General features: G+C 40.1%; 1 protein-coding gene across 1 annotated transcript in view; it reads right to left on the bottom strand.

Moving 5' to 3' along the window:
- Positions 1-8,327: 8,327 nt before the first annotated feature.
- The window catches only part of LOC126412699 (histone deacetylase 11), an 83,153-nt gene continuing 77,229 nt past the window's right edge, over positions 8,328-14,251 (bottom strand). Inside the window, exons 7-8 of the mRNA XM_050082416.1 lie at positions 11,952-12,060; positions 8,328-9,085 (exon numbers count right to left, since the gene is read on the bottom strand). Of these exons, the coding sequence (XP_049938373.1) occupies positions 8,921-9,085; positions 11,952-12,060 (274 nt within the window). The 3' untranslated portion in view covers positions 8,328-8,920. The remainder of the gene's footprint in view (positions 9,086-11,951; positions 12,061-14,251) is intronic.

Here is a 14,251-nt window from a genome sequence, read left to right as displayed (position 1 = left end):
CAAATTCTACTCAATCCTGACTAATAAAATTCTTCTGACACTAATAAAGGCGGAAACATGAGAACTGTTATGATATGCTCTGCGCGACACGAGTCGTACTATCAGTGTTTCTTAGTCATGTTTATGAAATGATAAATCGTTTGTTATCCAGTAACTGTTCATTACTTAATTCAATAATAATACCATGGATTTAATAATAATTATACCATGGATTTTTGAAGTGAATAGTAAAACAGCAAACTCGTGCCACTTTCTAAACAAAAACGCAACAGCAGAAGAGAGATAGTTACCTTTTCTTCGTCCGTAGGGCCCGGCAAACGTCGTATTCTTCCCAATAACATTTTCATCGATGTATTTTATTAACTTCGATGTCTCTTCAGTTTTCTTTGGTGGGGTGGTGGAGCTAATCTTTCTAGCACGCAACGGATATTCTTCCGGCAAAGAATAAAATCTTCTATTCCCAAATGTTTTCTTAGAAGTCATTATCACACAGACTTCTCTTAAAACATAACACGTTCACTCACAAACAATAGCGCCGCGTTACCACGTCTTGCGTCGTTAACGGCGAACGAGTAAATTAACCTAACACGCGCTTCCAGCGAAAACGCAACACTGTCTGCGAACCCCAGCGCTGGCTACATGCTTCTGTTTTCTGCTCTGCAGTGCTGCCAACACAAACCGCTGTTGTCACTGACCGTCTCAATCTGTCGAGAATACTGCAAAAACTGCAGCAACTGTTTTCGGCGCGAAAGAAAAATGTTATAATTGCAGAGTTACGCGGTTCTGTAGTAAACAAAATACACGGGATTAATGGCGGGATGTCTGCAATAAATAAATGCACTTTAGATAATCGTAAGTAAAATACGATTACTGGAAGTTTAATTGACCCATAATACGTGCATCATCAAGGCAGCTCCTGAAAATAATAAACGGCACTCTGTACTGTTCGTCTCTTAACAGATTCTAGTAAGCAATGTTCCGATTACGGTGAATACTACAGTAATTACCGTCTCCGTGATGGATAATCAGTGTTAAGGTAACTTGCCTAAACGAGAGCTCAGGACTCAGCAAAATGTTTACAGATATCTGCAAAATCATTAGAAACATTATTCGTTATATGGCATGATACATTTGAAAACTCAAATGTTATAACTTTAAAAGGCAAATATAAGAACCTCCGAAGAACATGCACTACACGATATGCATTATAAAACTGTTCACAACATGTAAGTAAGCAAAAGTAAAATTACATAAAAGTTTATCAGTATATCCAGTACGTTGGTAACAAGAAACGAAAAGCAGTATTCCTATGTGAAATACAACACATTATGCGCCATTGAACCTGGGCTAACTGAGAGTCAGATAGGTAATTTGACAGTGAAGGTCCTGCCATGAGATGACTGGCTGTTTGTGTTGTCCTCATCATTTCATCATCATTCATGCAAGTGGCAAGATTGGACTGAGAAAAGGTTGGGAATTTGTACGAGCACTGTTAACCGTGCAGTTGAGCACCCCACAGTCCAAAACATAATCATCAATGAAGGACTTTATGTTATTCAGTCATTTCTTTAGATCTAAACATTAAGATGGTGGAGTTTGTGTATACTGGATATTAAAATAGAGAATCTCCTATTACAATAATTAAATATAATTTGAATGTCATAGCATTCCCCATAGTAGAGGGACAAGAAAAGCTGTAGGATCAAACAGAATGGATGAGCAATGAAGCATTGGAACAGCTCAGGAAGCTGTAGGAAATGAAATGAATAGGTCTAGGTGAAAACTATATAATGTTACAAAAAAGTGCAGAACAAACAGAGGCAAAAGTAAGAAAAATTAACACCAATATAATGAACCCAAGAAATAAGATAAAGGCTGCTTGGGATAAAATTAATGCCGAAAGAAAACAAAAAGATGTATCAAACAAAGAGACAGGGGTAAGGTCAGTGAAAATAGGCAACTCAACGTTTACAGATGGTATAGAAAGCAAACATGCTCAATAATAATTATGTAAATGTGGTAGACAACTGGAAAGAAAAAGTCCAAAAACAAAGGATACTAGGATATAAAAAAAATCATACATTGCCATGTTCTCAGAACTTGTCACAAAAGATGGACTGAATAAAATTGTACAGAAACTAAAGAGAAAAAAAGGTCAGCTGGTGATTACGAAAAATCAAATCGCATAATATGGTCAGTAAGTGAGCAAATAATCACACCATTGCTGGATGTAGCAAACAGGTCTTTCAGAGATACAATTTTGGCAGAAAAAGCAGGGTTTTGCCTTTGTACAAGGAAGGGGAATAGAATAGAGTACAACAGTACAGATTCTTTATTGTCACATGACATGCCATGTACAATCATTTGACTGAAACATTATGAAAAGGATAGTTGCTATTCACCATATAGCGGACATGAGGAGTCACAGATAGGCACAACAAAAAGACTGTCAGAAAGTGAGCTATCAGCCAACAAGGCTTTTGTCAAACACACGCACATGATCACAGTCTCAGGCGGTTGAAGCTCACTTTCTGACAGTCTTTTTGGTGTGCCTATCTGTAACTCAGCATCTCTGCTACATCATGAGCAGCAACTATGCTTTTCATAGTATTGTTGAATTCCATCCTTGTTTGATTGAAATGTTAATGACTTGTCAATGAGTTCAGTATATTCCTACACGGGTATATATAAAAACAACATACTCATATGTTAAAAGAAAGTGTATGCACACACATGTAAGCAGGTTACAATATAACAATGACCCGAACAACTACAGACCAGTTTCACAACTACAGAACAGTTTCACTGATATGAAGTTTCTCTAAAATCCTGGAAATGCTTATGTATAATTTATTTCTTGTCTTTCTGGACAAACACAACATTCTTGTACACATGGCCTATTTGAGAAACGATTTGCCACACAAATGCCTCATTGTTTGGCTGTCCTCCTGCCCCTCCCTCCCACTATTTCCATTGTACATTTTCACTCTGCCACTTGCCCACTAGTGGTGATACACCTTGTGTACAAATCTTGCACTTGGGCACCCCAATTCCCCCTGTCAGTTTGACACTCCAAGTGGCCACTACTAATGTGGTACACCCCGCACAGAAATCTTACAGTTGTGGCACCCCTCTCCGTGTGGCGTCCCAAGCGGTGGGTTGTGTCTTTTGGGCCTTAAACTGGCACTGCTTGTACCATCACATCATGGTTTCTGAAAGGGTAAATCTACAGACTCAGCAATTGCCAATCTGACAGAATATGTTATACAGTCTAACACCATACTAACTGTTAGTTGACTGTGACTGTTTGAAAGATATGAAAAGGTTTATTTTAAAAACTGCTACCAGTCACAAATTTTTCGTTGACATATTTAAATTATTTAATAAAATAATACTCATCCTAAGGCCAATGGTGATACTGAACACGTGACTAGAAGACACCCATTTCAAAAGAACGACGACAACTGAGGTTTGTACCTCAAAACACATTGCGTTATTAGATAATTTAAGTAATTCACCAAAAATTTGTGATTGCTGGTGGTCACTGATAAACCTTTTCATGTTCTACAATCATTAGATGAAAAAAAATTTATATCTGCAATATTTTAGGATCTCTCAAAAGCATTTGACATCACAGCCCACAAAATACTGATACAAAAACTGGAAAACTCGGCATTTGAGGGCAAATAGGAGTGTGGATACTATCATACCTGTGCAACAGGAAACTCTATATGTCAATAAGGAACTCATACCAATCAGAAATGAAAGCTACCAAATATGCAGTGTTTCAGGGTTCACAAACAGTGCCATTGCTATTCAACCTGTTTATAAATGATATGGGTGTCAAAGAGAAAGAGATTAAAATATTATATATAGATGTCATGACAATACTGAACAGTGACAAAAATGTGTAACAGCTTGAGAGAAGAGCACGTATTTCTACAAATGTTGCAACTCAGTGGGCCATGAAAAATGAAATTATTCTGCACCTGTAAGACTATGTATGTGATGTTTAGAAAAAGAGAGATGTCTCAGCATGTGGATTACGAGGTGGGTGATACAAAGCTGGAAGAACTAGAATCCACTAGATTCTTGGGTATTACTGTGGATAATGAGCCGAAATGGAAACAATATATTTTAATTCTGTCTTTAAGAAACTCAACTTGGTCATATTCATAATGAAGCAGCTATCACACTATGATGGACAGCTTCTGTGCACAGTGTACCATGGACTCTTTGAACTGTACCAGCAACGATAACATGCATCACACAAGATTGTTGGGAGAGGATTACAATGGTATTCTTTACACCCACAGGCAGTTGAGGAAGAACAAGATACAAAGCATACCCCACCGACTGACAAAAATTGGGAAAGGATCTCAATACTTGGCTATGAAGCTACTAAAAACAAACAACCTGTGAGTGATAATATGCATGACATGAACTTCACAAAGAAATTAAGAGACCATCTGATGGAAAGCAATTTTAAAGTGTTAAATTTGTATGTATTGTTCTTTATAATGAGTTGTGTTAGAGAGAGTGATGAAAATGGTGGCTCCTTAGGAAATAAATACTAATGAATGTTTTCTATTTTTGATGTGTCCTATATTACATGTACATTTATTGAACACAATACAATGGCATAGAATCAAATAAAATTCAATCCAATCCAATTCAGTTCAACCCTTACTTATCTACATTTGCCATTTAGTACCTGGTCTGCATCATTCACCAGGTGTGGCTGGACAAACTGTGTCAAATTTACAATATAAGTAAATTACAATACAAATGATATTGCAACGAATTTAAACAAATTAAAAATATGCTTTGCACTCTGCACAATACTGTTAGTGTTTCTTAGTAGTCTCTACCATGTGATGAAGTGTTTGTTATCCAGTAATTGTTCATTATCTAATGTACTGACAATACCATTAACATTTATGTATATAGAGAATAACACCGGTCCTATCACACTTCCCTGGGGCTCTCCTGATGATACCCTTGTCTCTGGCGAACACTCGCCATTGAGGATAACTTACTGGGTTCTATTACTTAAGAAGTCTTCGAGCCACTCACATGTCTGTGAACTTATTCCATATGCTTGTACCTTCATTAACTACCTGTGGTGGGACACTGTGTCAAATGCTTTCGGAAATCTAGAAATATGGAATCTGCCTGTTGCCCTCCATCCATAGTTTGCAGCATATCATGACAAAAGGGCAAGCTAAATTTTGCGTGAGCGATGCTTTCTACAACCATGCTGATTCATGGAGATAAGTGTCTCAATCTGAAGAAAGTTTAAGGTATTGGAAGTTAGAGTATGTTCAAGGATTTTGCAGCAAACCGAAGTTAGGAATACTGATCTGTATTTTGTTTGTCTCTTCTTTTACCCTTCTTATATACTGGAGTCACCTATGGTTTTTTCCAGTCTCTTGGGACTTTGTGCTAGACGAGAGATTCACGATAATGCAGGCAAGGTAAGGGGCCAATGCCTTTGAGTACTACACTCCTGGAAATGGAAAAAAGAACACATTGACACCGGTATGTCAGACCCACCATACTTGCTCCGGACACTGCGAGAGGGCTGTACAAGCAATGATCACACGCATGGCACAGCGGACACACCAGGAACCGCGGTGTTGGCCGTCGAATGGCGCTAGCTGCGCAGCATTTGTGCACCGCCGCCGTCAGTGTCAGCCAGTTTGCCGTGGCATATGGAGCTCCATCGCAGTCTTTAACACTGGTAGCATGCCGCGACAGCGTGGACGTGAACCGTATGTGCAGTTGACGGACTTTGAGCGAGGGCGTAGAGTGGACATGCGGGAGGCCAGGTGGACGTACCGCCGAATTGCTCAACACGTGGGGCGTGAGGTCTCCACAGTACATCGATGTTGTCGCCAGTGGTCGGCGGAAGGTGCACATGCCCGTCGACCAGGCACCGGACCGCAGTGACGCACGGATGCACGCCAAGACCGTAGGATCCTACGCAGTGCCGTAGGGGACCGCACCGCCACTTCCCAGCAAATTAGGGACACTGTTGCTCCTGGGGTATCGGCGAGGACCATTCGCAACCGTCTCCATGAAGCTGGGCTACGGTCCCGCACACCGTTAGGCCGTCTTCCGCTCACGCCCCAACATCGTGCAGCCCGCCTCCAGTGGTGTCGCGACAGGCGTGAATGGAGGGACGAATGGAGACGTGTCGTCTTCAGCGATGAGAGTCGCTTCTGCCTTGGTGCCAATGATGGTCGTATGCGTGTTTGGCGCCGTGCAGGTGAGCGCCACAATCAGGACTGCATACGACCGAGGCACACAGGGCCAACACCCGGCATCGTGGTGTGGGGAGCGATCTCCTACACTGGCCGTACACCACTGGTGATCGTCGAGGGGACACTGAATAGTGCACGATACATCCAAACCGTCATCGAACCCATCGTTCTACCATTCCTAGACCGGCAAGGGAACTTGCTGTTCCAACAGGACAATGCACGTCCGCATGTATCCCGTGCCACCCAACGTGCTCTAGAAGGTGTAAGCCAACTACCCTGGCCAGCAAGATCTCCGGATCTGTCCCCCATTGAGCATGTTTGGGACTGGATGAAGCGTCGTCTCACGCGGTCTGCACGTCCAGCACGACCGCTGGTCCAACTGAGGCGCCAGGTGGAAATGGCATGGCAAGCCGTTCCACAGGACTACATCCAGCATCTCTACGATCGTCTCCATGGGAGAATAGCAGCCTGCATTGCTGCGAAAGGTGGATATACACTGTACTAGTGTCGACATTGTGCATGCTCTGTTGCCTGTGTCTGTGTGCCTGTGGTTCTGTCAGTGTGATCATGTGATGTATCTGACCCCAGGAATGTGTCAATAAAGTTTCCCCTTCCTGGGACAATGAATTCACGGTGTTCTTATTTCAATTTCCAGGAGTGTATTTGTAAAACTTAATTGAGATCCCATCCGGACCTGGTGATTTATTTGCTTTCAAATCTTTCAGCTGCTTGTGTACACAAGGATGCTTATTACTATGTCATCCATATGGGAGTCTGTCTGGTGGTCAAATGGCGTATGTTCGCACGATTCTTCTGTGTGAACGATTTTTTGGATGTGAAATTTAAAACTTCAGTGTTTGTTTTGCTATCTTCAACTGCCACACCAAACTGGTCAACAAGGGACTGAATGGAAGCTTTAGATCTGCTTAGCAATTTTACATAGGATCAGAATTTTCTCGCATTCTCTACCAGATCTTTTGCTCAGGTGTGATGGTGGTAGTTGTATGCTTCACGAATAGATCTTTTCACATATGCACAAATCTCTACTAACCTTTGCTTATCGTCTTTTGTGCATTCTCTTTGAGCTGAGAGCGCAACACTTTCTGCTTCCTCAGCATCTTCTGAATTTCATTAATAAACCATGGCAAATCTTTTCCATCCTTTATCCAGTTATTAGGCACATAACTTTCCAGACCACGTTTTATAATGTGCTTAAACTTTGCCCATAATTTCTCTCCATCCGTAGTACCAGAACTAAGTGATGTCAATTCACTGTGTAAGTGAGATGTTAAAACTCCTTTTTGTAATGTTACTCAGTTCGCATGTCACAATGGCTTGAATGTCAGTTATGTTGTCAGACACTTTAATGTGATTGTCCACATTTTGTCATCAAATGTTCAAAAGTGTGTGAAATCTTATGGGACTTAACTGCTAAGGTCATCAGTTCCTAAGCTTACACACTACTTAACCTAAATTATCCTAAGGACAAACACACACAGCCATGCCCAAGGGAGGATTCGAATCCCCGCCGGGACCAGCCTGGCATGCTCATCACCCATGCTGATTTTTAACAAGAAAAGAACTGTCTATGTTTTGCATTTCAATCAAGTCACGACAGGTGTCTGCATGTTGTTTTTGTTTGGTAGTCAAGGTGTACAGGGCAAACTTTGCATACAATTTACGCTTTTTCAAAATATTCTGGAGAATGTCCTGAACACTTGATTCAGAAATGTTGCTTCATTGTGATTTATGATAGAACATTAACACACAATGGTCACATGTCCACTGCTTAACACTGTCTGCTGCAACTGACTGGTTGAATGCACATCTGCTATTTACAGTTTTTAGTTCAAGCTGCCACCATAGTTACTGCACCGACATCACTTATATACCAGGAATAAAATCACTCATGGAACTTTTTTGATTACCTCAAACAAAAACAAGATACCAAAGTGGGACATATCAGACAAACTCTACAATTAATTAGTTGTTTTGTATTTCCTTTGGCCCTCGTAGAATGATCGATCAGGAAATAGGTTCTTAACAGATAAGAAAAACAGGTTATGCAATCTACCAACATTTTATTTATTACAATAAAAATACAAGGATTTAAAAATCTGGGCAAGAATGCTATGGCTATTTCACACATAAGGTTTTATAAAATTATCTGTTGATACAGTCTATAATGTGCAATTAAAGTTTTGTCCTAATTTGTTAGGCCCATCACCAATTAGTTTTCTTCGTGTTTGAAACACTAAATACTGAAAATATATAAGGCATCATGTCAACTACAGGTTGGCCATTCCAGCCATGAGCAAACATTATGTTAACAAACTATTTATTGTGAAAATATCTACTACATTTATGAAATTTCACAACCCTGATGTAGATGGCAGAACACTTACTCTTTTATATTCAATAAACAACTAATTCTTTTGGATGATAAAGCTTTTATATCCTTCAATAAATTCTTGCATTTATGTAAACAATTCTATAAACATTAGTTAATATATCTGTGCAAGAGTGAGTTGTTGACACCAATATGTAATAGGTGAATATTAATGAGCCCCCTGGACTTTTTTGAAGGTACGGACTTTGGCACATTAATTACAAGCATAATTGAACAACAGAATGAAGACAGTGGGGGACAAAAATTACACAGTAGGCCCTGAAATAAGGCCTTTATCGTAGAGATTGATAATGGATTCAGCTATGATACGAGCAGTTCTCTTGAGGTAACCACCACTCGTCAGCATTACAACAGGTATGTGACGCTCATTAGCCTTCATGAATACCAGTTCATCTCTGCGTATAATACCCTGCAAAAAGAGACTGAGTGTTACTTACTGCATACACAATTCATCAAGAACATTGGAATACTTGCAAATGATTACCAAACAGGATTATAAATACATTATGAAAAGAATGCAGGTAGCATGGTGTCTAGTCTCACTGCATCTGAGATTAATGTGTTCTTTCACAAAATAGTGCTGGTGTATGCACACCACTATTCCACTGGAAGTTCAATAAAGTAAGAAAGTGATTTTCACTATGGCATTGGAGAAATATACGGTGATCAGGAACAGTCCTGAAAGCTTGTAAGAGTGTTACAAGGTAGACTCTGCTGAGAAATAAGTGGCATGAAAAATAAATCCAACACATTTCACTATTTCTGAGTTAATTAGCAACAAAGTTAGCCAATCAGGCTGTTGTGTGTGCAAATTCAAGTGGCCCGCCAGATGCAATTCCTGTCAGTTGTTCACGCAGTATGATGATAATCCATGAAACTGCTCAGCCTTTAGCTCATGTTTGATCCTTCCTACCATACCATGTCCAATTTTTGTATCACTCTCTTGTTAAGTTTTAGGAAACCAGACAAAGAACATGTTACAAAATTGCCTCTGGAAGGTTGCTTGAATATGCACGCGCAGCAGCCGGAATGGCTGACTTCAATGCTAATTAATTCAAAAAATGGCACAATGTATCAATTTTTTTCTTAACAATTACTTCTCAGCACAACCTATCCTGCAATACTCTTACAAGCTTTTTAGACTGTTTCTGACCACCTAGTATAAAAAAGGACTACGATAAACATATGTGATTAAAACTATCACTGGAGCCAGTGACCTTATTCAATGAAGAAGCACAACACCCACAGCAACAACTGATGAAGTGTGCCTAAATCTAATATTACTAGTGGCTGTAGAAGTTTTTTGTTCATCTAAATTTAGAATGTGCTACAGAGATGGTGGTGTTACAGTACAGGGGTGGTTTTCATGGTTATGAATGTTGTTACCTTGTTGTGCTTTTAAAAGAAAGCATTAAATGCATAAAGATGTAAACACATTTGAGAAACTGTATACCACAAACAGTAGAGAAACAGTTCTGAGATGATGACTGACTGTTTGTATCAGCCTGCCATTCCTCCAGACACCGACACCTCATTGAAAGTGTCCCAGGCAGAGTTCAAGCCACCAAAAGGGCAAATGGTGGATACAGCTCATATTAATGTCCACTAATAGGTGTCTGGATACTTTTGATCAGATGGTGTACAGTGATTTATACTTATTTTCAATTTCTCTTTTTCAACCCCCCCCCTCCCTCCCCCTCTCTCCTTCCGATCATATGTGTACACACACACAGTTTTATTCATTCAACCTTCCAAGCAAGGAGCAAGGTGTCTGTAATATTCATATTCATAGCAAGTAAATCTGGCATGTTTCAGTGAAACATAATTACAGGAAAACCCAACTTCTGCCACTTGTTTCACTCATTTTTTTAAAATTTTTGTTGCAAAAAATGCAAAAAGTGTTTTTCTCCCTGTAAACTTGTCAACGATAAATATATCTGAGGAAAAAGAAAAAGAGGGACAAAAATATTTTTGTTTTTTCTCTTTGAAATAAAGAATACATTTCCAGAAATGAGACAAAGCATCAAAACATCTGCTGTGACAGATACTTACATGTTAAACATCCATATAGCCTCAGACATTCTGAAATTGTTTTTGCTCACATCCTGCAAACCATTACAACCTTGCATAATGGTTTGGTTAAGTTCACACTTTGTTTGATAGAAAAAGCTCTAGAACTAACACTAAACCCTTAGTTTGCATTAAGCCAATCTCTGCCACATAGTGCCTCCACCCCCATCCCCCTCCTTTTCCAGGTTAGTAGTGCAAACTTGGCAGAAGAACCGCTGGTAGTACACACAAAAAGTATTGACAAATAGGAGTCTGTAAGATACATCAGCTGTACTGTTATCATCAAACAAACTGACCAGTGTAAGTTAGAATACCTAAATGACAAATAAGCCTTACATGAAATATCAAAGAGATTTTACATGAGACAAGTTTGGTAGCCAGGTACTGACATACATTTAATTAATGAAGTATTAAACACCTGCCTCAGGGTAGTATACGAAGAAGACATTCTTTCTGTGCATACCTTGATTGCCTTGAATTAAATTTAAAAGTCTGCTATACAAGTGATATAATTGTGGCAGCAACAGAGTGCATACTGAAATGGAGAGTAATTGAACACCACAAACTGCATTCTGCATCTGTTTAAAATAGTTCTTGACATGGGATTCACATGACCTAGGCATAAGTTCGCAGATGTTTGACAATGAATTTGACAAGGTGTATCTTAAGGGACAGTTATTGCTCCATATTAGAGAAATAATCCTCAAAAACAGTTTAGCATCATTTCATGTATGACTTCTGTTCGGTCATTATTTTTAAGTATGAGAATGAGGTGCCACACCTTCTGTAGTCCATTATAAGCTAACCTGAACATTAATGGATAACTGCTGTGAGTTTCAGAACAGATTCCTTCCCCTACAACAGCTAACAAAAATGAACCTTGAATACGAATTCTTCTGAAGAATTCTTGGGTTGCACGCATTCAATATATAGTGAATTGTCGCTGAAACTGTCAGTGCATTAATCATATTAATTCTAATTTGATAACTAGTACAGTGCTTCACAGAAGTATGTGCCTCCTATTACCACAAAATTATTGACCATTTCTAGTCTGCCAAGTTTTGATGCTTTGTCACTCCACCTGTTGGGTCACTTGAAGTTTTAAATTTCCAAGATGTGTGTCCCCTGACGTCTACACTGTAGAAAGATATTTGTAGCAACAGCTAAAAACTAAATAAATTACTGCTACATTCACTTTACCTTACCTGTGAAGAAACAGACAGAAGACCAAGCCTATCTCCATCAAGGATATCTGTTCCTGCATTATAAACTATTATGTCTGGATGAAATTCTCTGAGTGCTTCCTCCAGATTACTGCAAAGAGATATGGAATGTCATTTAGATAAATCCTCTGAACAACAGAACTCTATTAAACTTTACATCTAGTGTGCTGTGTCATTCTGAGAGTACCAGAGGTACTTTGTGTACAAGAAGACTGCATATGAAATTTGAATACTAATAAGAGAAATGAACAGTAATGTCAGTTGCTGTCATACACAGTCAGTGTACTGAGGAATTAAATATACCACTTCCACACAAAAGAAACAAGACTGCTCACATTATTAAGGGGCTATCTGTTGTAGTGTATTAATGTGTTACTTTTCCAGATTTGTTTATTTTCTCCACCTTTATATCACTAAAGCTAGCTGTTTTATGACTGCTAACTAGTTTCTCATCAAACTCAGAAACTAGCTTATTATCTTCTAACTTTATTTATTTGTGGATCTTAGTCTCATTCCACATAAAGTCTTCGTGCTGTCTGCCTAAAACATGTAATTCCCAGGCTACTAAAAGTGCAAGCCTAACAGTCAGTTTTGACCAAACAGTAGTATGTTTCAAAGAAGCTCACAAAGTTTGATAACTTAATAGGTTTTCTTAAAACTATATACACTCCTCCTCTGAAAAGCATTTTACCCCCTCTGTGGGCTGAGTATAAAATGGGATCAATATCTAACGTTTTCAGTGAAGCAAGACATGGAAGGTCCTCAATAGACTGAGAACTGGAACATTTCGGTGTAAGGTAAACATGAATAAATGGGAATATACAGGGTGTTACAAAAAGGTACGGCCAAACTTTCAGGAAACATTCCTCACACACAAAGAAAGAAAATATGTTATGTGGACATGTGTCCGGAAACGCTTACTTTCCACATTAGAGCTCATTTTATTACTTCTCTTCAAATCACATTAATCATGGAATGGAAACACACGGCAACAGAACGTTCCAGCGTGACTTCAAACACTTTGTTACAGGAAATGTTCAAAATGTCCTCTGTTAGCGAGGATACATGCATCCACCCTCCGTCGCATGGAATCCCTGATGCGCTGATGCAGCCCTGGAGAATGGCGTATTGTATCACAGCCGTCCACAATACGAGCACGAAGCGTCTCTACATTTGGTACCGGGGTTGCGGAGACAAGAGCTTTCAAATGCCCCCACCAATGAAAGTCAAGAGGGTTGAGGTCAGGAGAGCGTGGAGGCCACGGAATTGGTCCGCCTCTACCAATCCATCGGTAACCGAATCTGTTGTTGAGAACCGTACGAACACTTCGACTGAAATGTGCAGGAGCTCCATCGCGCATTAACCACATGTTGTGTCGTGCTTGTAAAGGCACATGTTCTAGCAGCACAGGTAGAGTATCCCGTATGAAATCATGATAACGTGCTCCATTGAGCATAGGTGGAAGAACATGGGGACCAATCAAGACATCACCAACAATGCCTGCCCAAACGTTCACAGAAAATCTGTGTTGATGACGTGATTGCACAGTTGCGTGCGGATTCTCATCAGCCCACACATGTTGATTGTGAAAATTTACAATTTGATCACGTTGGAATGAAACCTCATCCGTAAAGAGAACATTTGCACTGAAATGAGGATGAACCATTCACAGAAGTGTACTCGTGGAGGCCAATCAGCTGCTGATAGTGCCTGCACACGCTGTACGTGGTACGGAAACAACTGGTCCTCCCGTAGCACTCTCCATACAGTGACGTGGTCAACGTTACCTTGTACAGCAGCAACTTCTCTGACGCTGACATTAGGGTTATCGTCAACTGCACGAAGAATTGCCTCGTCCATTGCAGGTGTCCTCGTCGTTCTAGGTCTTCCCCAGTCGCGAGTCATAGGCTGGAATGTTCCGTGCTCCCTAAGACGCCGGTCAAGTGCTTCGAATGTCTTCCTGTCGGGACACCTTCATTCTGGAAATCTGTCTCGATACAAACGTACCGTGCCACGGCTATTGCCCCATGCTAATCCATACATCAAATGGGCATCTGCAAACTCCACATTTGTAAACATTGCACTGACTGCAAAACCAGGTTCGTGATGAACACTAACCTGTTGATGCTACGTACTGATGTGCATGATGCTAGTACTGTAGAGCAATGAGTCGCATGTCAACACGAGCACCGAAGTCAACATTACCTTCCTTCAACTGGGCCAACTGGCGGTGAATCGAGGAAGTACAGTACTGACTGACAAAACTAAAATGAGCTCTAACA

The sequence above is a fragment of the Schistocerca serialis genome, chromosome 7 (assembly GCF_023864345.2).
Source record: "Schistocerca serialis cubense isolate TAMUIC-IGC-003099 chromosome 7, iqSchSeri2.2, whole genome shotgun sequence".
Taxonomy (NCBI): domain Eukaryota; kingdom Metazoa; phylum Arthropoda; class Insecta; order Orthoptera; family Acrididae; genus Schistocerca; species Schistocerca serialis.
Note: the sequence above shows the minus strand (reverse complement) of the source record. Positions and strands in the feature narration are given on the sequence as shown.